Below are 21,298 nucleotides of genomic sequence, written 5' to 3'. Positions count from 1 at the left end.
TTATTTTATAATAATATATTACATAATATTATCCCACCGCCATATCTGATTTAATTTGCAAGTTCTGTCCTTTGAAAAACAACTTTTTGGTTAGTTTAGTACTTTAATGTTTTGATTATATCTGCTCTCAGTTTGGCTATGTGAAACTCTTTGTGATATAAATATAAAGATATTATTGTTATTAGGATATTAAATTGCACTTGTTGTTCCCACCAGCAGCTTTGTTTCCAAATTCTTCTGGACAATTATCTTAAGATAAGACGGGACTTTATTCATCCCGAAGGAAATTGATGTGCCAGAGTTACACAAATACAATAAACACAGCAGCATAATAATAATACAACTGTACACCAACATTGCAGTAAAAAGAGCAATTCAATAACTACAGGAAACATAGATGGTCACATAATTAATGTAAATATTAACAGTATTTAGTAGTGCAAAATCCGTAGTGGTAGTTACGTAATATGCACGTTATTTATAGAAACATTATTAATAATAATATTGCACATGTTATATAGCAGTGTTTTGTAATGATGGTAATGGTATTTGTATTGCACATAGTGGTGGTGTGGAATTTCTCAGTTCCCTTTAAGTATTATAGCTTTAATGTAACTGGGGGTGGTAGTAACCTACAACATCCTCAGGGTAACATGTTCAATAATTATTATAATAGCCTGTTCACAGCCTACCTGGTGTTACATGTGACCCACTGGGTTGTGGCCGTCTCCTCCCATACTAGGATGGCCTCCAGAGAGCTGCATGGCCGCCTCCCCGATCCCGGACACCTTCTCCTCCTCACGGCGTTTTAAACACGCTGCCTTGGGGTTCAGGTTACGCTCTGAACGAGGAAGGGGAAAACAGACACAGGCCCTCAGTACAACAGAATAACTGTGTATATAACAGAAGGAAATATGCCGTGCTTCCCATCCTCGATGTGCAGCTTGCAGACTGACCTCTGACTTGCTGTTCTAAATTGAGGATGACGTTGACGGCTTGGTGCAGTATGAGCAGTTTGGTCTGAGGTTTGTCATGGCTTAGGTGCATCTGGCACATCTTCCCAAGCTCCTTAAATGCCTCGTTGATGTCCCGTACTCTGAGGCGCTCGCGGGCATTGTTAGCCACTCGCCGCTCCTTCTCACGCTCTATCTTCACTTCAGGGGGAAGGTCCTCATCATCCTCTTCTTCATCCAGACTACTCATAAAACCAAATGCACAAATACAATTTTAAAAATCATCAAAACCTAAAGTGTTCATGTGACCTTATGGCGAGCGTTCTGTTACTTGAGCATCAATAGCATAGACAGTATATCCACAGTGTTTTACTGCATGGATGCACAACAACTGAAATGTGTGAGAAGCTATGTGCAGAACATTCGAAAGAGAGTACTGGAAATTGATAATTTGATCAAAATATCCGCCCTACAAATGTTGGATGAGTGAATGGACGGCACGCTGTGTATGCATTGTGATTACAAACTATGGATTTTAAGAAGGAAAGGCATAATGAGCACCTTTTTGGTCATCAAAACAGAAAGGTTGTGTAGTATGGTTTCCTTTTCTTCTGTTAGGGGTAAATGTTTATTTCTGTTTTGACAAAATCTCGTCACTCCTTTGCATCATTAATACAGAAATGTTGAAGCTCAGTGATGGATAATAACGTTTAACAATAGCTTCATGAACATGTGCTTTAATTGATGTTTGGCAAGAGCCCAAAAAGCACAACAACTTCCCCTCTTTTGGAAAAACTTACTCATCTTTCGTGTCTGTAAGGCTAGAGAGCATCTGGAGGGTCAACGCCTCCCTTCTGAAAACGTGAAATGAAGGGGGGGGGGGGGGTTCAACATTATTAAATACCTAACAAGGTCTGGGCATACAGTGGGGAACAAAGGACAGAGGAGACGACTAAGATGAAATACATTGTCTGAATCATTTAAGAGCTGACATGTGGAACCTTGTGGATTTTGTCAATATCAAATGGGCACCGATAATTTCCTCCTTTTTTTTGTCATGCCGTTAAATTAAAATGCTGTTTTAGAAAAGGTTTTGGTTAAAAACACACATCCACGAAATGAAGAGGTGAAACGAGAGAAAGGTCGATCTTACCGTCGATTGCGCGCTGCCTTGGCTTCCTTCTTTTCATCGTCGGATTTGTCTGCAGATGAGTTTTCATCATCCTCTTTGTCTTCTCTTTTGATGTCTGAGCTGCTGGAGGAGTGCGAGGAGCGCGCCAAACCACCAGGGAGACCTAAGGAGAAACGCATGGATGTTAGGATGGTCGGAAACCACTTGAGAGGGAATGTAAAACGACAGATGCGCTTAGAAAGCTTAACAGAAGGTTCTGAAGATTTCTGAAATGTATGCACACTAGCATTTCCACAAAACCAAATGTTTGATTTAAACACCCAGACAGAAAATCATTATATGAATAAATAAAATGCATGTTATTTTTGCAGTGTCACTAACAACAAACTCTACTGTAAGTAATAATATCTAGTGGGACTTACTGGTGAAGCCTTCGGGCTGGCCCCCGGGCGGTGTGGGTCCGGATGCGTGATGCCCGTGAGGAAGAGTGCTGCTGGGAGGAAGGCCTGAAGCCTCGTCTTGTTTCCCTCCCTGCTGATGAAGGGGGAGAACCATGAGGTGAAACTCACAAATACAGACACATCAAAACTTCTTCCCTGTAAACACACGGCAAAGCTTCCCCAACACAAGGTGTGTTGGTACAAAGTTAAGACAAAGTTGAGACAGAGAAGCTACAGGGGGAAATGTACAGTTAGACAGAAGGCCATCTTTTCTATAGTAGCCAATACATATTTTCATATTTGTTGATGTTGAAATCTGTGTATAAATGTTATTTAACTCACCGAATAAAACATTTATGAAAATACTCCCCGCTCACAATGTTTTATTTGTCCAGTAGATGGCACAAATGGTCCCATGTTTGTTTTTCCCTCTCAATAATGAACTCATAAATTGTACAATTTGTTATTTTTTTTAGCAACGGTTCTTTTTGGCTCTTAATTTGTTTTGCAACATATACACAACATTAAGATCAAGTGTTTGTCATGGAACAAATAACATACTGCATGTTTATTTTAACTTTCACTAAGGGCAAGTACTTGTTGCTTTACAGTACAATCTCTATTATGTCAGAGATGTTTAAGAATGGATATTATGTGATCACTCCAAAAGTTTTTCCAAACACACAAAAAAAGTGATTTTGAGCAGAGCATGTGACTCACCATAGCAGGATGTCTGTTGCTGAGGGCGAGGCTAGCATTGGGGAAAGCTGCAGAGAGGCCCCCGAGGGCCCCGTTGTGTACCGAGGACAGCAGGCTGTGTATATCGGGAGCGCCCTCTAAGCCCTGGCCCACAGCATGGCTGCGCAGAACATGGATGGCCTCCTCCAAACGATCCTCCAATTTACTTTGCTTTATCAAACACAGTGAGGGTGCATTTAGAACATTTAACAAAAGAGAATACAAGTGCATCAATGCGTGGTACGTTTATGAGAAATAACTTGAACATGACAGGTGCACTTAAGTGTTAAGCACTCAATAAGTATATTATAGCAACATTTGGCTTAACTTGTAGCAGAGAGCAATGTTTTGACTTACCAGTGTGTGTGGTTGTGCTTCATAGTTGGGTGTGGTTGGTCTTTGCCACTGAGACTGAGCTCCTGCAGGGAGCAATATTGGGAAAGTGTTAATTCCTAACCCAACAGCAGATGGAGCTGCAGACACATTTCTGAACTGAAGAACATTAAACAAGCAGAGGATCATTTTCTCTCCAAGAATTTCAACTGATTCATTTTGTGTGCCAAAACAAGGTTGCAATCAAACTGAAGTTAAATAAACACGACTGATGCAGGTATTCTGGTGCTGAAATGGAAACATTATCCCAATTTGCGGTTGCATGAATGAGAATAAAGCACCGGGTAAAACCACCTGAACTCAGTTTACCAACCGTCTGATTGACTAAATGTACTCAGCTGTTAAGTTGATACGAATCTTACATCAACGCAAGATAAAGACAGTCTTTTAAAAGACTAAATCATGTTTTACGAAAATGCTAATTTCTTTAAATTGTGTTTAAAACAAAACATTGCAGGTTGATAGGGGAATAAATGAATCCAAGTGCCTCGACATCACCAAATGAAATCAAAACATTTTGACGTTTCATAACCAAATAGTAAAATGATATGTTTTTGTTAACGATTTAAAATGTGAGAATCCAACTGTACCGGCAATAGCCTGAGGAGATCCAGGAGTAGATGGAGCTGAGGGGAAGTTATTACTGTTGTGGTCCGACGGGTAAATCTGAAATAATTCATTAGCAGAACATTACATCGATTTTCACTGCAGTTTAGTCGAACAGTGAACTAATGATGGGTAATGTGTAACCACAGTCATTTAAATAAATAATTATAAAAGGGTATTTTTAACCAATAATCATTTTTATAGAACAAAATCTTCTCTGTTGGCATTTGTATTTTTTTCCTCTCAAAGAAATGGTTTTAAGAATTGCTTGTCCTTTTTTAAACCCATTACATTTCAACAGATAAACAATCACATTTATGATTTCAAACGATATTAGGATCTTGAATGAAACAGTTTTCTTCTTATTGCAATATCTCTTCAATGTATTAATCAATCAATATTATCAATTTTAACCTAAAATAATGCCAAGCCACTGAAGGGACATCTTTGTCAGCGTCACCCTCCATAGTTAAATGTACACTTGTTTGTTTTTTATTCACACAAATTGCCCGACTTCACATATTTTCCCTTCAGAGAATATAAAACAAAATCACTCTAATTGTTTCATTGCCCAGCACTAATACAAAAAAAGACAATAACAAACTGAAAATAACTCACTGAGGCAAGAGCCTTCCCAATTTCGTCTCCTGAACTGCCAGCTGTGCCTCGGTTGGCTGCGGAGACAAAATAAATAATGTTAGTCGGATGACCCATTAATTAGTTTTTGAGAAAAGACAAAAGAAACAAATGACCATGGTGCAGATGCTACCAACATACTTGTGTGAAAACTTCATTTAAAAAAGTTATTTTACCCATGATGCCTTCTCCGTTGATGGTGGGCGTGTGGTTGTAGGTGGTGGGGGCCGAGTGGAAGCCGTTGACTTCGCTGCCGTGAAGAGGATAGTTCTGTGGGGACAGAGGCAGGGGATGACGCTTCTGGAAAGAGGATACAAGTAGCTTCATAAGGCACAGACCCCTCACAGGAAAATAACATATGTGAAGGACAGATAAATAACATATAAACCAGATCAATTACTGATAGACAAGATAGACCAACAGATACATTAAATCATGCATCTCATATGATGTTAGTTTCATTAAAGAAAAGGACACTTGTGCAGAACGTATAACCAATGAAAGGTTATCACTACATCATTTCCTTACATGTAACATTGGCCAATTTGATTATAAATGAACGAAAATGCACAAAATGTAGGTGGTTTGCACACACCATCCTGTCCTGTGGGTTGATTGCAGAGAAGGAGCCTGGCTGTCCGATGTGAGGAGAGTTACCCAGCATGGCGGAGTAGCCAGAAGACGACCAGGGGTCTTCTAATAAAGGCGGAGACAAAATTGCAAATATGAAAACACTTTCCAAAATACGATTACAAAACAAATTGATATTCTATGAAAGGTTACCTTGCATATAGAAAGAGCCAGGGTAGACGGCTCCAGGCTTAGCACCGGGATATCCTCCATTGTCTCTTGCATACTCATCACCAGATGTGGAAGCATACACCTAAACAAACAGTGATCAGTTAGTGTTGGTCCTCAAAATAACCACTATTTACTCAAACATGGATCTTTTATAATGGATCTTTTTAAAGACATTGTTCTTAATGTGTAGCCCTAGGGAGGCTCTTTTACAACATTATCTGCAACATGTATCTATGTGTAGTTTACTTCATCTGCATTCACATTGGTCTTGCAGGATAATCTCTTTTTTTTTTAAATATATGATTTATTTCTGGCATTGTCAAACACAAAGCATACATGCATAGACCCTCACATGTACAATAAAGGGAGTAAAAGAGACCATTCTACCAGGGTCAACAATACCAAAAAACAGACCTTAACCACAAAAAACAACATTGAAATAAAATAAAAATAAATAATAACAACAAAAGAAACATATACAAGACATCTTAAGACATGCAGGATAATCTCGCGCCGTTTTATATATATCTATGTTGCATTGTAGGAGGAACCTGGGACTTAATATTTCCATTGCAATATCTAAACTGTAGCTAGTGTGCATATGATAAGAAAGCCTTCAAATCTTAAATCTGTAAGAGACAAAGTAGTAAGAAATCAATCCACCCTATCCTGAAACATGTAATTACACTAGCTTCAAGTGGCCACAAGATGGCAAGAGGGAGACTGGGGGCGGTGGAGGCAGGCCGGCTTCTCGCCCGTGGAGGAGAACGCAGCGGCCATGCCATGCTGGGCACAGCGACGGCTTGAATCCCAGAGCACAGTTAGCACTTCCTCTAGCTCCCAGGACCCCAGTGACATCGCCCTGCCTAGCCTGCAGCCCCTCCCTGCAACACACTCAGTATCAGCTCGCACACATACCATGCATTCAGTGAGCCAACACACACACACGCACTCCACTGGCAATACCCCTAAAACTAGCACTATCACATTCTATATGGCATGAACGGTGGAACGGATGCCAAAAAACATGAAGATGGACAGCTCTGACATTTTATATAAGCACCATAAAGACTCCAATCACACTCCCTTTGTAAAGATTGCCAACGAAAATGGATGCTGGGCCTTAAGTGACACACACTCCAAAGCGACATACTGAAGACGGACATGAGAAGCCCTCAGTTTCCCCAACACCATCAGCAACCACTCAGTCTGGCTTTTCCTCTCCTCCTCTGTAGTGCATGGCACATGGAGGAAGAGAGGAAGAGAATGGAGGCCATGCTGCAAAGAATGCTAATCCAGAGAAGGGATTTTTTCTGTAATTTGATTTAACAGGGAGAAGTGGAAAGGGAATGGAGAGATGCACTTCTAATTACAGAGCCATCTGCCTGTTCCTGGACCACATCCAACTCCACAGGCAGCTGGGCTGAGGAGAGGGAGTGAAGAGAGGGAGAGAGATGGGGGCTGGGATCCAGTCAGCGAGAGAGAGGGAGAGAGAAAAGGAGGAAGAGAGGGAGATTGCAGTGGGTAGGGGGTGGCAAAGGGGCAAGGGGGAGGAATGAGGGGGAAAAATGAAGGCCCTGATGATTTATGAAATGGTTAGAGAGATAAGGGGCGTAGAGGGGGGACAAGAGAAGGTAATCGAAATGACTTAAACAAAGCTTGATATGGCCAGGGGAGTGTGAAGGAAGCAGGGGATTTAAAATGATCACGGTTAATTCAGGGGAAAACATGACGGAGATGGCTTCATTTAACAATAGGCTTTGAGTTGTTCTTTCATAGGGAACAATGTCGAGTGAATCCTGCTGCTCTAGATGGGAACAGAGAACCACACAATGACTGGTGCTGCTGGATAATTGTATCCTCAGGAAGAAAGGGGATTTCTAGGGTAAAATCCTCAACTAATAGGGGTTTAATGTAATTCAGGTTATGACCGTGTAAAGGTCTCTATGCCAGAACAACATTGGTAGTGGGAAGGGGCGGCGAGAAGATGAAGATTAACATCAACCTAACCTCAAAACTGCTTTATCTAACCAGGAGGGTTTTTGTGATAAGTCTACTACACAACTAGGGGGCAGGAGAGAAGTTCCTCCATGTTTCTGATTGTTGCAGATAAGAGGGGGTGAAGGTTTTGGTGAATACAGAAGACTGAGAGTTCAGGGCAAATGAACACTGCCTTTACAGTGCATCTGTTATAGTCAACTTTCTGATTTACAGCAACATGATTTAAGTAAGAAAAGTAGATAAAGAGAAGAAGTGGAGTGTGTCTAAGGGATGGTGAAGAGGAGCAGGAAGGGAGGGAGTGTGGGAGGGACGAAAGACCACAGGATCATCACTGGCAGTCATTAATCTGGGCTCAGACACGGGGCTAAGAGGCCTCGCAAGCACCGCGCCTCACAACTGGGTCACTCACAGGGGGAGGCCCACCCAGGCCATCATGTGGTGAAGCACAGGCAGAGGGCTGGGTGAGGTGGGGGAGGGGGGTTCACACACAGACATGTCATCATTCGCACTAAAACCACGCGTGGCCATCGTTCACACTGCAGGAAATGACTGAGGTTCAGACGGAGAAAAAGAGGGGGGCCTCAGCCAGACAGAGTGTTCACACTCAATCTCTGTGATGCAGTCACTGCGGCGAAGTGTGTGTAGACGGCCGCTGAGGTTTCAGCAGCCACTTCAACACGACAACACCCACAGGTGGAGGATAGCACCGATGTGTTTAAAAAAAACTAAAACTAGACTTCTCATATGGATCTAGAAATGAGCTAAGCAGCAACTTCACCATATCCATCTCTGATCCATCTCCTTACTGATTAATAGTTGATCTGAAAGTATGAAAAGGTTGAATCTGTTCCAACTTGATCTCAAACTAAGATGGACTCTGAATGCAACACTGTTAACGCTTCAGTTATTTTCCAGCCAGATTACGCATCCATGGCTCCGTGATTTGGACCTAGTCAACCATAAAACTCCTTTGAATTCCCTTCATCCATGCGTTGAATAAACATCAGCACAGGCATGAGTCAATTTTCATATATACTTTTGAGAGTAAATGCAGCACAGATTTTGGAAAAATTATGAAATGAGTTGCTAGTGTAATGCTTTAAGGGGGCCTGTTATGCTTATGGGGGCCTTTCCCCTGCTACTGGAGTGCTATGTAGGTTTTTGTGCATGTAAATGGTCGGCAAAGGCTCAAATCTGAAAGAGAGTTCCCCCCCCTTCCTGAACGCCTCCATTGGACTCCATTGTTTACTTCTGTAACATAGTGACATCACTACGCTTCTATGCCAATGTGCCAATTTGGCTAGCACTCCAACACATTGTATGTGATAGGCTAAAGAGCTGGTCATCTCTAAGCGGTTGACCAATCACAACAGAGCCGGCCAGCAGTATGCAAAACAAAAAGCATTAAAGCATGTCACAGTATCTGCACAAAATATAAATATGAACTTGAAAATGAGCATAATGAAGCCCCTTTCAAGACACTGTTAATACGCAGAGGCCACAAGTGAGTAGACAAAAAGTTTCCAGATCATCTTTGAGGCTCTTGTCATCTGAGAACTACGGGAGCACGAGGACTGGGTGACAGAACTTTGTGTCTAATGGCAGTATTTCAGATTGATGATGCAGTCGCAGCTTAAGCAGCAAGATTGGGTTTCTACAGAAGGGTCCTTTAAACTAAAAATATCATATTCACCAGCATAGCATTTGTTGGGCATTAAGACCTTTCATGTATCTGCAGGGTAAAATATTAAGTGGAGCTATGTGGAATTCAAATGGAGCAAATGGCCTCTGAATCATCTATGAACTTCGGCAGCAGTGGAAATAATCTAAAAATGGGAATGATGCAACTGCAGCCTGTTTCAATTCTCTGTCAAGTCGCTTTAAACTTACAGTAAGATTCATTCAGAATATATTCAAAAATGTCCCAGTGACTTGTGCTTCCAGCTATGTGTGGTCGAAACCATCCACACATCAGCTGCTGGGAATTCTGGGCCCTTTGACAAAATGTGACAATTGGTGCAGTATATGAGAGCGCTGTATGTTACTGTGTAGCGCTTACACATAGCATTGGGGTTCAAAAGCCATGTTGAATTTAGTATCAAATAGGTTCAACTTGCCTATTTATAAAGAGGAAAAAAAGGTATAAATAACTGAATATTTAAGATAAGATAAGACTATTTATCCCGAAGGAAATTGTTGTGCCAGAGTAACAAAATACAATAAACACAGCAGCACAACTGTACACTAAAAGTGCAGCAAAAAGAGCAATTAAACATCTACAGACAACATGAAACATAGATGGTCACACAAATGCAATTATTAGCAGTATTTAGTAGTTAGTAGTGCAAAAAATAAAACGTAGTGGCAGTTACGTAATAATTTAGAAACTAAAACTACAAAAGAGAGTGACACAATTGGTTAGTTCAACCTACCATCTTATTTTGTGTGTAGTATTTACTTCCTAATCACCTAGCCATTTTATCTTGAATGTTTACACTGCAGTGACAATTGTAAAGAACAGATGAAGCTCTGGTAAGCAAATACCACCCAAAACCCCTTCGCAGCGGGAAACTGAAACCATTATTTATGCTCATCAAATCCAGACTCCTTTGACAAAAATAGTAATTTTATGAACATAAAAGTGGCTGGTCTACCACCGACTCGAAGAGTACGTTTGTAGTTTACTTTGTTGTTTTAAAAAAGGGCAAAAGTCACATAAAAATGCAAACAGACTAACCCATTTAGGCAGTGGTACCACATCTCCCGTGTTCTGCAATGTAAAATTATTGTTTTTATATTGCCTTAAGCTTAGGCTGGTAGCTTTACACATAGCACGGGTTGATATAACCGCTTCTATTCCTTATCAGAAAGGGCTGTCTAAAGTTGATAGGTAAAGCCTGGAAATAACTTAAAAAAGGGCCTTATTATGCTTTTTGAGGTATTCCCTTAGATGTAGTGTGTTATTAAGGTTGTTGTGCATGTGAATGGTCTGAACCCCAAAGTTCCTTTCTGAAAGAATTTTTCTGCGCCCCTGCCTGAAACCCCTCTATTGGACTCCCTTGTTTACTCCCTAACATACTCCAACACATTCAAGGTAAAAGGTTCTTTATTGTCAAACTAACATAGCTACAGAGTAATTATGTCGTTGAAAATCTTAGGTCACAGGCTTCTCCAACAATGCAACACAATAATACAGATAAGCAGAACCATGTTAAAAGTAAAACGGCAAAAAGTAAATAAACACGCACAAAATACGAAAAAGGGCAAAGTTGGAGAGGAGCCAAAAGACAATGCGGCCATTTTCAGCGGCGCATATCATATCAGCCTATCATTGTACATGATAGTAAGACCCCATTTACACGGGAACGTTTACGCACCGTATGCGTTTTCAAAAAAGTCTTCCGTTCACACACACATTCGATTAATTTAACGTGCCCGTTCACACGAGACCGCTGGAAACGCTGTAGTACATATGCCGGGCCTGTAAGTGGTGCTGCTGCCGCCACAAAATACACCAAAAGCAGCGAAGAAGACCCCGGAGCATGGTTGCCATGGTTGCCCTTCTGTTTATTCTCCGCGGTGGACAGAGCTGGCGTGTGCTCCTGCTGTAAATCTCTCCGGTAGTCCACCAGCAGATGAAAAACACCCACCTCTCCGCCTCTTCCAAGGGACGAGGGAACCGTGCGGCAGAATTTCCGTTAACATTTGTTTTCGCCGGTCAACATGTCCGCTAAAGTTTAAATCTTCCGTACAAAATTAGAAAAGTGCCGGTCAGAGGTCTTCTTTGTTATTTATTGAGCTTTAAAACAAATTGATAACGACTCTATATAATAATAAAAAACGGAGCCTCTCTTTTCCTCCCCCTCTTCTGACAGCCCAGCAGCTGATCTCTGAGCAGGAGACGTGGAGAGAGGGAGGCGGGGCTATTTCATCGTTATCAGAAAATGATCGTATAGAGGCGTACACACGGAGCCGTTTGCCCCCCCAGAGCGTTACGTTTGCAGATCTATCCACCTTGGGACCAGTTATCGTTTGCGGGGTCCGTTTCTATTGTTTTGTTACGGCCTCGTGTAAACGAAAGGGCTATACGCAAGAGAAACTATGCGGATACAACCCGTTTCGTCCTCGTGTAAACGGGGTCTAAGGGGAGGGACATCTCTTGCGGTTGACCAATCACAACAGAGCCGGCCAGCTAACCAATCAGAGCAGACTGGGCTCTGGTTTCAGACAGAGGGTGAAAAGAGGTGCTGCAGCACAGGCAGTGTGAGAAAAATAAAGACTGGTTTAGGTTTTTAAGTTAAAGCATCATGTCCCAGAGGCAAAAATACAAATATGAACATAACTTTTGCATAAGCATAACATGTTCTCTTTTAATATACATCATCTAAAATACCAAATTCTTCTGGTGGGCCATCATCCACAGCACTATACGGTTTCGCTTCCATTCAGTAACTCCTGTCTGCTTCTCCAAATTGGAGTCTTGCCCATTTCCATCTACTATTGATAAAACACTCACTCCACATAGTGTACCAGGACATTATATAATCCTATTTTTAAAACATCTGAACTATCCCTAAAAACAAATCCTTAGTCTTATTACAAACGTTGAACTGGATCCAACATTCAACCAGCCACCAGAACACAGATTACTTCAAACCCTCTTGCTTTGGCAGCATGATTCTTCATTACCCAAATCCAGGACATTGGTGTTCTTACAAAACATATATTCAGATTGAGCCAACAGTGAAGGTGAATTACCAGGCTCGACAAAGTCCCCTAAATCCTATAAAATTGCTCGTCTAAATGACAACCAGACCTTGAAGACCACTTGAAACCACTTGAGTGTAGTGTAAAGACAACCGCAGTGATGATGTTTATTGGGGCCTGAGTTGCCTTGTCAGCTCACTGAGAGTCTGACTGAGCAGAGGGTCTTTACCCCCGTCTGTCACAGAGCTGCTCAAGCAGAGTGGAGAGTGCAGTGTGTGTCTGTGTCTATGAAGTGTGTAGTGAAAAAAGAGTGTAAGAAACTGGAGAGAGAGAGGGAGAGAGAAAGGACCGTGAGCTGTGAAGGCGAGCAGAAATAAGCTCTCACCGAAGACGGCAGGCCAGGGGGTTTCCGAATCTTCTTTGGCTGGGTTTCTACATACAGACAGAGAAAAAGGTGGAAGAGAAAAACAAATAAAGACACATTTGCCAATGTTATGTCAGTTCAGGTACAGTGTCTGCAGTCTGTTTTCTGCAGAATGTAAAACAAAAAACACACCGGGCCGTGTGTGTTAGTGTGTCAATGTACATGAATGTTGCTGTGCATTCATCTGCAAAAAGCTTTGTTTATTTTTATTTTTTTTCTTAGTTTACGAAGACAGAAATAAACAATTTGTAGAAAACTGAATACAGAAAATAAGCAAAGCACTTTGGGTCTAGCTAGCTTAATTTCACATCTATGCACCGACAATTTTATTAAGTTGTAAGTGTGAGTTTTTTTTGTTTCTTTAAGTGAAATGGTAACGTGTTTTTATTTATTAATCCTTTAAGCCAGGGGTGTCAAACTCAATTTCACCGCGGGCCACATTCACATAAAGGTTGCACTCAAAGGGCCGGTTGTAACTATATAAATATATACATAAAATAATGTATTATATTACATTATTGCCTCTGAATTGGATTATTATCGGATAGGATAATAACTTAGTCATTAACTACGTCTGAAAGCAGAAGTCCAGGGCAAATAATTGCAAGTCTCTTCAGTGCACATGCCACAAAACGAGATGCATTGTGGGACATGTAGTTTATGGGCAACCTGCTTCTGTAAAGTGGCATGTAACCGTATAATAAACGTATTATATTCTTTGCAAGCTCTTGCGGGGCCATAAAATGAAGTCGCTGGCCGGATTTGGCCCCCGGGCCTTGAGTTTGAGACCCCTACTTTAAGCCAATACTAAAGCAATACTTGCCTAATGTCTACATCTTTGTACCTATGTAATGCCATTCTTTTCTGGTCATACATATTAACTAACAAACACCAAATAAGTAATCAAGAAAATGTCAATCGGAATGTGAAAAAAAAAGAAGGAAATATGTAGTTGCAGCACTGGGTTAACACATTACAAATATATGAAAATAATTTATAAAGAAATGCCCAGCAACATGCACCATTCTTTATGTAGTAAACTTACCTATACCTGCGTCAGGCGGCCTTCTCCTGGGGTTGTTGGGGTACGACGGGTAAAACTGGGAGCCGGATTTCAGGCCAGAGGGGGACATGGCATCTGGGCTGGGCATCGCTATTTCGCTGGGATGAAAACCAGGCTAGAGGAAAAAAGAGAGCAAAAGGTAAAAAGGGTTTTACTAATAATACAGGGGCGTGGGGTAACACGGCATAAACGGCTTCTATTCTTAGAAATGAAGACAGTTCATTCAAATCATTTTACATGAAAAGAGAAGTGAGAAAAGGGCTTCCTTTGCATGACGCATGACATGAATTTAGCTCTAACACATAACCTTACGGGGGTGAGAGAGAAGAGCTGAATGAAACATACCTGGCTTCCAAAGGGAGGGTAAGGTGGCCTCTCATTTTTACCTGTAAGATAAAAGTCAAGATGGTTTAAACATGATCTGTATACAGATTTGAGGCAATGATGCGTGTGAAAAACAAATAAAGTAGCATCTTCTAAAGTACAAAAAGTCCAGGGATGCCCTCCCTTTTTCAGTACGCTCAGCTGTATGAAGCCGCCTGCCAGACAAAACCCTAGGGAAGGTTTCTGCTTCAGTGGCCACACACACACACACACACACACACACACACACACACACACACACACACACACACACACACACACACACACACACACACACACACACACACACACACACACACACACACACACACACACACACACACACACACACACACACACACACACACACACACACACACACACACACACACACACACACACACACACACACACACACACACACACCACACACACACCACACACACACACACACACACACACACACACACACACACACACACACACACACACACACACACACACACACACACACACACACACACACACACACACAGAATAAAATGTATACACTAATATAAATAATCAAGCTTTTAAAAAAAAAAAAATCAGAGTCACTTATAAAATATTATTCTGAAACATACCTGCAACCCCTGCACTGATGAACGGAGAGGACAGGCCTTCATGCTCATTGTAGTGGGGACCTTCACCATAACCCTGTCAGAGCAATGGGAAAAGCACAACATTACTAACCTTAAAAAAAAGAACAATAAAAGTAAATAGAAAAAACCGTGCAACATCTCAAGGACCAATCATGTGTCCCAGTGAAACTCTACTATGATATCTTCCCCAGTAAAATGTTAGCTTTGTAAAAGGTACAAGAGGGGCACAATATAAATAATTGACATTAGATTCTGCTTCTAATTAGTTAAATTCCTTGTAAAATAACTGCCATGAACACAAAGTGATATTGGTTTCACAGAAAGACAAGAAATGTCATGACAGAGATCAAGTTGAGACAAAATAAGCATACCATAATTGACTCTTTACAGTAAGTTAATTTATTTAAGGAAACAAAATCACGTGCGCAGTCAGTAAAACAGGAATTTGATATAAGAATTATGAATAAATGTATTTTTTGGCATGGATTGTGAAACAAGTGAACACAATGACAGTAGATGGGATGTTTTTATCTCAACGTTATGGCCAAGCTATTTAGTTTGCACACCTACAGTATTTCTTAGTGGTTACCCTGCTTCTACTTCTCTAACTAACAGGATCCATGCCAAACAAATCTGCATCAGCTCGGGGGATTCAAACCGACTTTCTTAATTATCAACTTGTGGTAATCAAAGCCTGCTGCATTTATTTCACCCCCTGTTTCTGTATTTACACAGAGTTGTGCCAAGACAGTTACAGCGGATGTGAAGTTGCAATTACCGGTGGGCTTCCACACAGGTTCTGGGCTACTGGAGAGCTTGCCAATGCAGGATCCTGAGCCAAGGTTATTAGGTAGAGAGTACAACTACCACTTCAAATCAAACATGGCACAAGGTAGGAAAAAGTACTAAGCTGCTGTGGCGGTGGTGGTGGGGGGGGGGGGGGGGGGGGGGGATGTGTGTGTTTGTTCATTTATGGCAGCGTGATTAACCAAACGTGTGTGACAAATATCATGGCATCTGGTGTTAATGCTTAGATCTCCAAACTTAAAATTGTGTGTGATTTATGAGTGCGAGTGTGTGTTCAGATCTTACCCGTCCTTGGCTGAAAGAGGGGCTGTTCTGTTCTGCCGAGCCCCAAGACCCAGAGCCGCTGCGCTCGTCTATCGCTGTGAGAAGAGGACATAATGTTAGGATTGACAGGTAGGAGGACAAGCGATTTAGTCAGAAGTAGAGATGAAAGACCGAAAAGACAGGTTAGATTAACGCTGTGAACGATTTTAGAAAAACCCATATGACAGCAAATACATATTATCCCTTGTGTCACTGCGGTAACATTTATTTTTGAAATGCCCGGATGTTGGAGTCATATCAAGGGAGCCTGTCACTATGTCTAAACATTCAACATCCTTAAGTGGTCACAATGGGCTTTCACAAGCCAGCAGAGAGCATCACTATTGATCAAAGATGCCGCTTACAAGATGCAATGTTACACCATTTTGAGAAAAAAACAAAACCATATGAAAGCTGCTCAGTGTACCCATTAGTGTCTTTACGGTCACTGAATAGCAGAAAATGAACCATTTAGATCCCTAATGTAATCAAAGAGGATAACATGTCATCTTAACTGCATTTGAATTCCCCTCTATCAAATTGACAAACATGAAATACGACAAACCCAATATGTGTAAAGCTAAAACATGAACCCACAATGTTTCAGGTAAAGAAAGGACCGATGTGTGGCACAAAGGAAAAACCTTGCCAAAAGACTGGTGGAGCAGAAAACTCCAAAATACCCCCATCATCCCCTTCTCCCCGTCTTATGCACTAATGCTATCCAGGCTCTCTGGAGACACACGCCTTAATTGCATGCTGATTTGCATAATTGTGCATATTAATGCGGTTTCCTTATGAATATTCATATTTCCACTTTGATTTTTGCCTAATTAAAAAAATGTGTGTGAGAAAGCAAAAGAGAGCGAGCGGGTGGAAGGAGAGAGAGAGGGAGGAAAAGCAGAGAGAGAGAGAGGGGTCTGGGTGAGATCAGCAGCCTGGCTGACGAGTGAGAATGAGTGATGAGACTAACAGAGCGGTGCAAGCACCTACACACACAGCGACAGCCGTGATCTATGGAGCTGATGCCAGTGGCATGGAGAACCAGGCGAGCAGGGTGGAGAGCGGACCTCAAAAGATCCGCCTCGCTCACCGTCACACCGGCCCCGCTGAAGGGCCACAGCACTAATAAAGAGAAGCACCACCGTCAAGCATGTCCAATGGCACAGGACGCTGGTGACGGGCTCGCCGCTAAATAAAGATGACAGACTTTGTGGGGAGAGCTTTCGGCCAAAGCTAGGCGCCAGGAGAGACTGAATGAGTGAGATAAAAATCTATTTCAACAATGGGCAATAAAAACATCTTAGCTCAAACACTGTTGTTGTTCCACTTCCAAAATACAGCTAGATCTCAAGTATTGTCACAAGTACACAGGTAACACATACATCTACATCAGGGTCAAGAATAACCTGCACTGAGTAGCAACGAGTCAAAGAGAGTAACTTCTGATCTTCACAGTCGTTTTATATACAACACTCATTCGCTTATAGAGCCTGCTTTTGGCCAGCGGGGGTGCAGAGGGGTAGAGCGAAAGCACGGCTGTGCAGGAGAAGTCTGACAACATTGTTTCACACTTGCTGGAGTAATTAACTCTGAGGCAATTAAAACAAGGTGGATAGCTGCTGAGGTGACACTGACGCTCAGCCAGCCTAGGAGAGCCCCACTATGCTAGAGGAGACCTTTTTATTGGTGTTTTTAAAAACTGAACATGCCAACACAAAAGGATATCAAATAATGCTGAATTAAAAAGATACCAGCATGCTTCCCATGCCAACAACATCTATCAAATGCTACAAACAAGTTCCACACCGTTAACGCATCAGATGCAAGGACTTTCCAGGTCCAGTTTTACACAAATTCAAGGACCCAACACAGCATCATTTGAGCCACACATCAATTTGAATGACTGTTACAGCACTAACAATTCTCATAATAAAAATATGAAAAAGGCAGATCCTTGAATGTGAAATGATGTGCGTTACAGTGATGGCATTCCAAGTAGGATATAACATTATATGCATGTTCTTAATAAGAAATAGAAATAGCACTACTGGGTACAAAGGAATACAAATCTGATGAAATAAGGATAAAAAATAGCCCTGATTAGGCAGGTCTGTTTTTGCAGATGAATGCAGACTCTGAAAAGTGTCCATTGCAATGTTTTTAGGTCACAGGCAACGGGTTGGTTTGAAACAAAGTACTACATATATTTTACTGGCCAAAATAATTGATGTAGGAGTACATCTCTGACCTACTTTGAATGGTACAAAACAAGTCTTGTTTGTACAATTCGACTTTCAAACGTGCTTACTGCTTGTATAAGAGCAACTTACCATGATTCAAATAAAGTGGCCAGTGTGCATGGTTTTTAAAATCCATGAAAGCTTATACATTTAAGGAAAGAAATCAAAACCTTTTGAAAGTTCTTACAAATATAAATGAATCATTCATATTTTTTATATTTAGTGAGGGAATAGAAATATAAGATGAATTAATGTCAGTTAATGCAAACCCCATCATCACAATCATTACTTTAGACTGCACATATTGGATGATGTGACCAAACGCTGACTGCCTGAAGTCATATTTACAGATTGGTTATGCCAATTGTGGGGAAAATATGCTTTATAAGATGTAAATGGTTATTACCACTAAATACTTAATGTCTGCAAATAACTTGTTTGAAAGCAAAATCTGTATCGCCTTTTCCCATGGGATGTTTGGCTAAATCAAGGGGAAGTAGATATATGAAGATATAAAAAAGATATGAAATTGAACTGATGATCAAACTGGGAAAATAAGACTAAAGAAATCCCTGACTTATCTACCAATAAGACATGGAAATAAGAAATAAGCAGGACATGGGGTTGGCAATAAAAACAACAGGTTCTCTGGACGTATATCACATCCATCCAGACTTTGGCAGGCTAGTGTGTGAATGTACTTCCAGAGAAAATCCCATGGCAAGACAAATACTTACACACCACCAGAAAAAATATTTGTTTTGTGCCACAAAGCTTTCACGCGGCTGCAGGCTCTGAAAACATCTAATTTAGTTGAAGAAGGAAGCCACTCTCCTTTGAGATGTTCCCCTTTTTGGAGGGCTTATATTTTCCCAAGTAAAACCCACCAAAGCAAAGTGAAACACATGACAATACTGCAGGAGTGTGCATCAGAAGCCAAACCATGAGAGACCACATGTGTACATTCACAATGTTGTTTGTTGTGATCTAAGGGAAGCGAGCCTGTTTTGTCCAGTGAATGTGTGTGTGAATGTGTGTGCGTGTGTGTGACGGGGGTTGGAGACGTTGCCAGCAGCTGCAAAGGTGACAGAGGGGACGCCTGCCTGAAGGCTTGGCCGGCTCCCACCACACAAACCAACACACTCCAACTCCTCAAACATCCTCCACACTTCTTGCCAATCCTCTCTTCTTCCCCCCACACACACACACACACACACACAATAGCCACTGAGGAAGAGAGGAGGACGCCTAATGCAATTAGCACCCCTCTGAGCACTTTTGTGTTGATGAATAGAGGAGGTCTGGTGGGCCACTGGGCCGCTCGCTGCCGTTCCCGCGCTGCTGCCTGCCTGAATATACAAGCCCAGAGTGACGTCATGGACATTGTTCTTTATTGGTCATCATCTCTGTAATAAACAGGTTTCCTGGCTCCTAGCCATATTGATTTTTGAAAGAACAAGCTATCAGTTTGAGTTTAAATAAAGATGGTCATATGCAACTAAATGCAGCATTACAAACTAAAATCATGTCAAAATCTATTTTCCTTCTAAGAACAGTTGGGCTGAACGATATAAGGATCGTTTGGGATAACATTGTTGACTATATATCCATAATGACATGACTAGCAATGATTAAAAAGGCTGCTCAATGTTGTCTTTAAGCTGCTTTTATTAAGTAAACTGTTAACATGCAACAAATGGTTATTTCACTTTAAAAAATATGAAGGAAACCATTAGCAACATTTTAACTGAATGCAAAGAGCCCTAAAAAAATGACATTAGTAAGTGCATTTTTATTCTTAAACTTTATTTAAAATGTGCATGTGCAATATCTCAATCACGATATGTTTATCACGCACTAGGCGGCAATATCCATATATCATTTAGCCCTAACTAAGAGTTTGTTCATATTTCTACTTTATCAAGGTTCTTTATTTGTCAAACGAACATAGCTACAGTGTAGTTATGTTGATGAAAATCTTGTGTCACAGGCTTCTCCAACAGTGCAACACAAAGTATTTAAGTTTCCTTTTCATATTTACATTCTTTATTTTATATGTTTGTATATTGTAATATGACAAATCCACGAGAAACTAAGGCGCTTTAATCCACAGATGTTAGCATTTTGACTTAGAACTGCTGTTATTTGGTGGGACAGCATGAAGTACGGCATTAAAATAGGTGTCAATGACCGAGGGCCACACTTTGGGACATGAGGAGGGGGGAAAGGAATTAACTCCTCACTGCTTAGTAATTGCCTGCTGTAATAGAAACAAACAGAATCCTGCCTTCGACAGGCTGATCCCTCCATTCACCGCGCTCTCTCTTCCACTCTGACCACTCACTGCATGCTGGGCCAGTTTAAGAGGCTGCGAGCGAGGGGTGAGGGACATTGTCTCGGACTCAAGCCATTTCCTGCAGATCAGTGGGGGTAAGAGCCCTGTGCCGTGTTGGGGGAGGAGTGTTTTACACTTCATGGTGGGGGAGTCGTTTCAAGTCCATAAGCCCCCTTTTTTGCCTTTGTTCCTCTGTGGCAAAGTTCTCACTCTGGGGACCACTGAGGAGTGTGACTCGATTTCACACGCCAGGTTGGGAGGGTGACAGGGAACAAAAGTAACACGACTTACTAATAACATTCAGGAAGAGAGAAAGGCTTATTCAAAAGGTTCAGGTGCTTGAGGGGGTTACAGCTACTTCACACTTTTAAAATAGTGATACAAGGACTAGAGAAATGTGGGTGAAAGCATGTTAAATTCAAACTTAAATATTGAAATAAAATCTGCACAGTTTTAATCCTTCGTAGAAGTCTGAATTGATCATTGTTCTGTTAAGATAAGAATCAAGAGACAACAACATAAACAGGCCAAAAGAAAACCGTAGCCTGTAACAACATTTGAATTTCTTCTAAAATGACTTACAATACACCCTCTCATTACAAACTATTGAATAAACAAATACAAGCACAGGCAATTAGGAACACTATTTTTCTTAGAAAACTGTTTCAATGAAATCTGGTTTGTGCAATCTATTGATTAACCCAGATGATGT

The 21,298-nt window shown here is 41.3% G+C and overlaps 1 protein-coding gene across 14 annotated transcripts in view; it reads right to left on the bottom strand.

The window, feature by feature from the left end:
• Positions 1–21,298, bottom strand: part of tcf3b (transcription factor 3b) — a 31,177-nt gene that overhangs the window by 4,033 nt on the left and 5,846 nt on the right. For 6 of the 14 annotated variants that reach the window (XM_034216259.1, XM_034216266.1, XM_034216272.1 and 3 more), the window contains 17 exons: positions 15,991–16,064; positions 14,881–14,953; positions 14,240–14,280; positions 13,877–14,009; positions 12,793–12,839; positions 5,682–5,781; positions 5,494–5,594; positions 5,075–5,198; positions 4,881–4,936; positions 4,247–4,322; positions 3,621–3,682; positions 3,246–3,434; positions 2,508–2,619; positions 2,107–2,248; positions 1,754–1,807; positions 957–1,198; positions 693–841 (listed from right to left, as the gene is read on the bottom strand). In XM_034216259.1, coding sequence (XP_034072150.1) covers positions 699–841; positions 957–1,198; positions 1,754–1,807; positions 2,107–2,248; positions 2,508–2,619; positions 3,246–3,434; positions 3,621–3,682; positions 4,247–4,322; positions 4,881–4,936; positions 5,075–5,198; positions 5,494–5,594; positions 5,682–5,781; positions 12,793–12,839; positions 13,877–14,009; positions 14,240–14,280; positions 14,881–14,953; positions 15,991–16,064 — 1,769 coding nt within the window. In that variant the 3' untranslated portion in view covers positions 693–698. The remainder of the gene's footprint in view (positions 1–692; positions 842–956; positions 1,199–1,753; positions 1,808–2,106; positions 2,249–2,507; positions 2,620–3,245; positions 3,435–3,620; positions 3,683–4,246; positions 4,323–4,880; positions 4,937–5,074; positions 5,199–5,493; positions 5,595–5,681; positions 5,782–12,792; positions 12,840–13,876; positions 14,010–14,239; positions 14,281–14,880; positions 14,954–15,990; positions 16,065–21,298) is intronic. The other 8 variants (XM_034216268.1, XM_034216262.1, XM_034216264.1 and 5 more) reach the window with 6 other exon arrangements.

Source organism: Gymnodraco acuticeps, unplaced genomic scaffold, assembly GCF_902827175.1.
Source record: "Gymnodraco acuticeps unplaced genomic scaffold, fGymAcu1.1, whole genome shotgun sequence".
Lineage (NCBI taxonomy): Eukaryota > Metazoa > Chordata > Actinopteri > Perciformes > Bathydraconidae > Gymnodraco > Gymnodraco acuticeps.
This window is presented reverse-complemented; position numbering and strand designations above follow the sequence as displayed.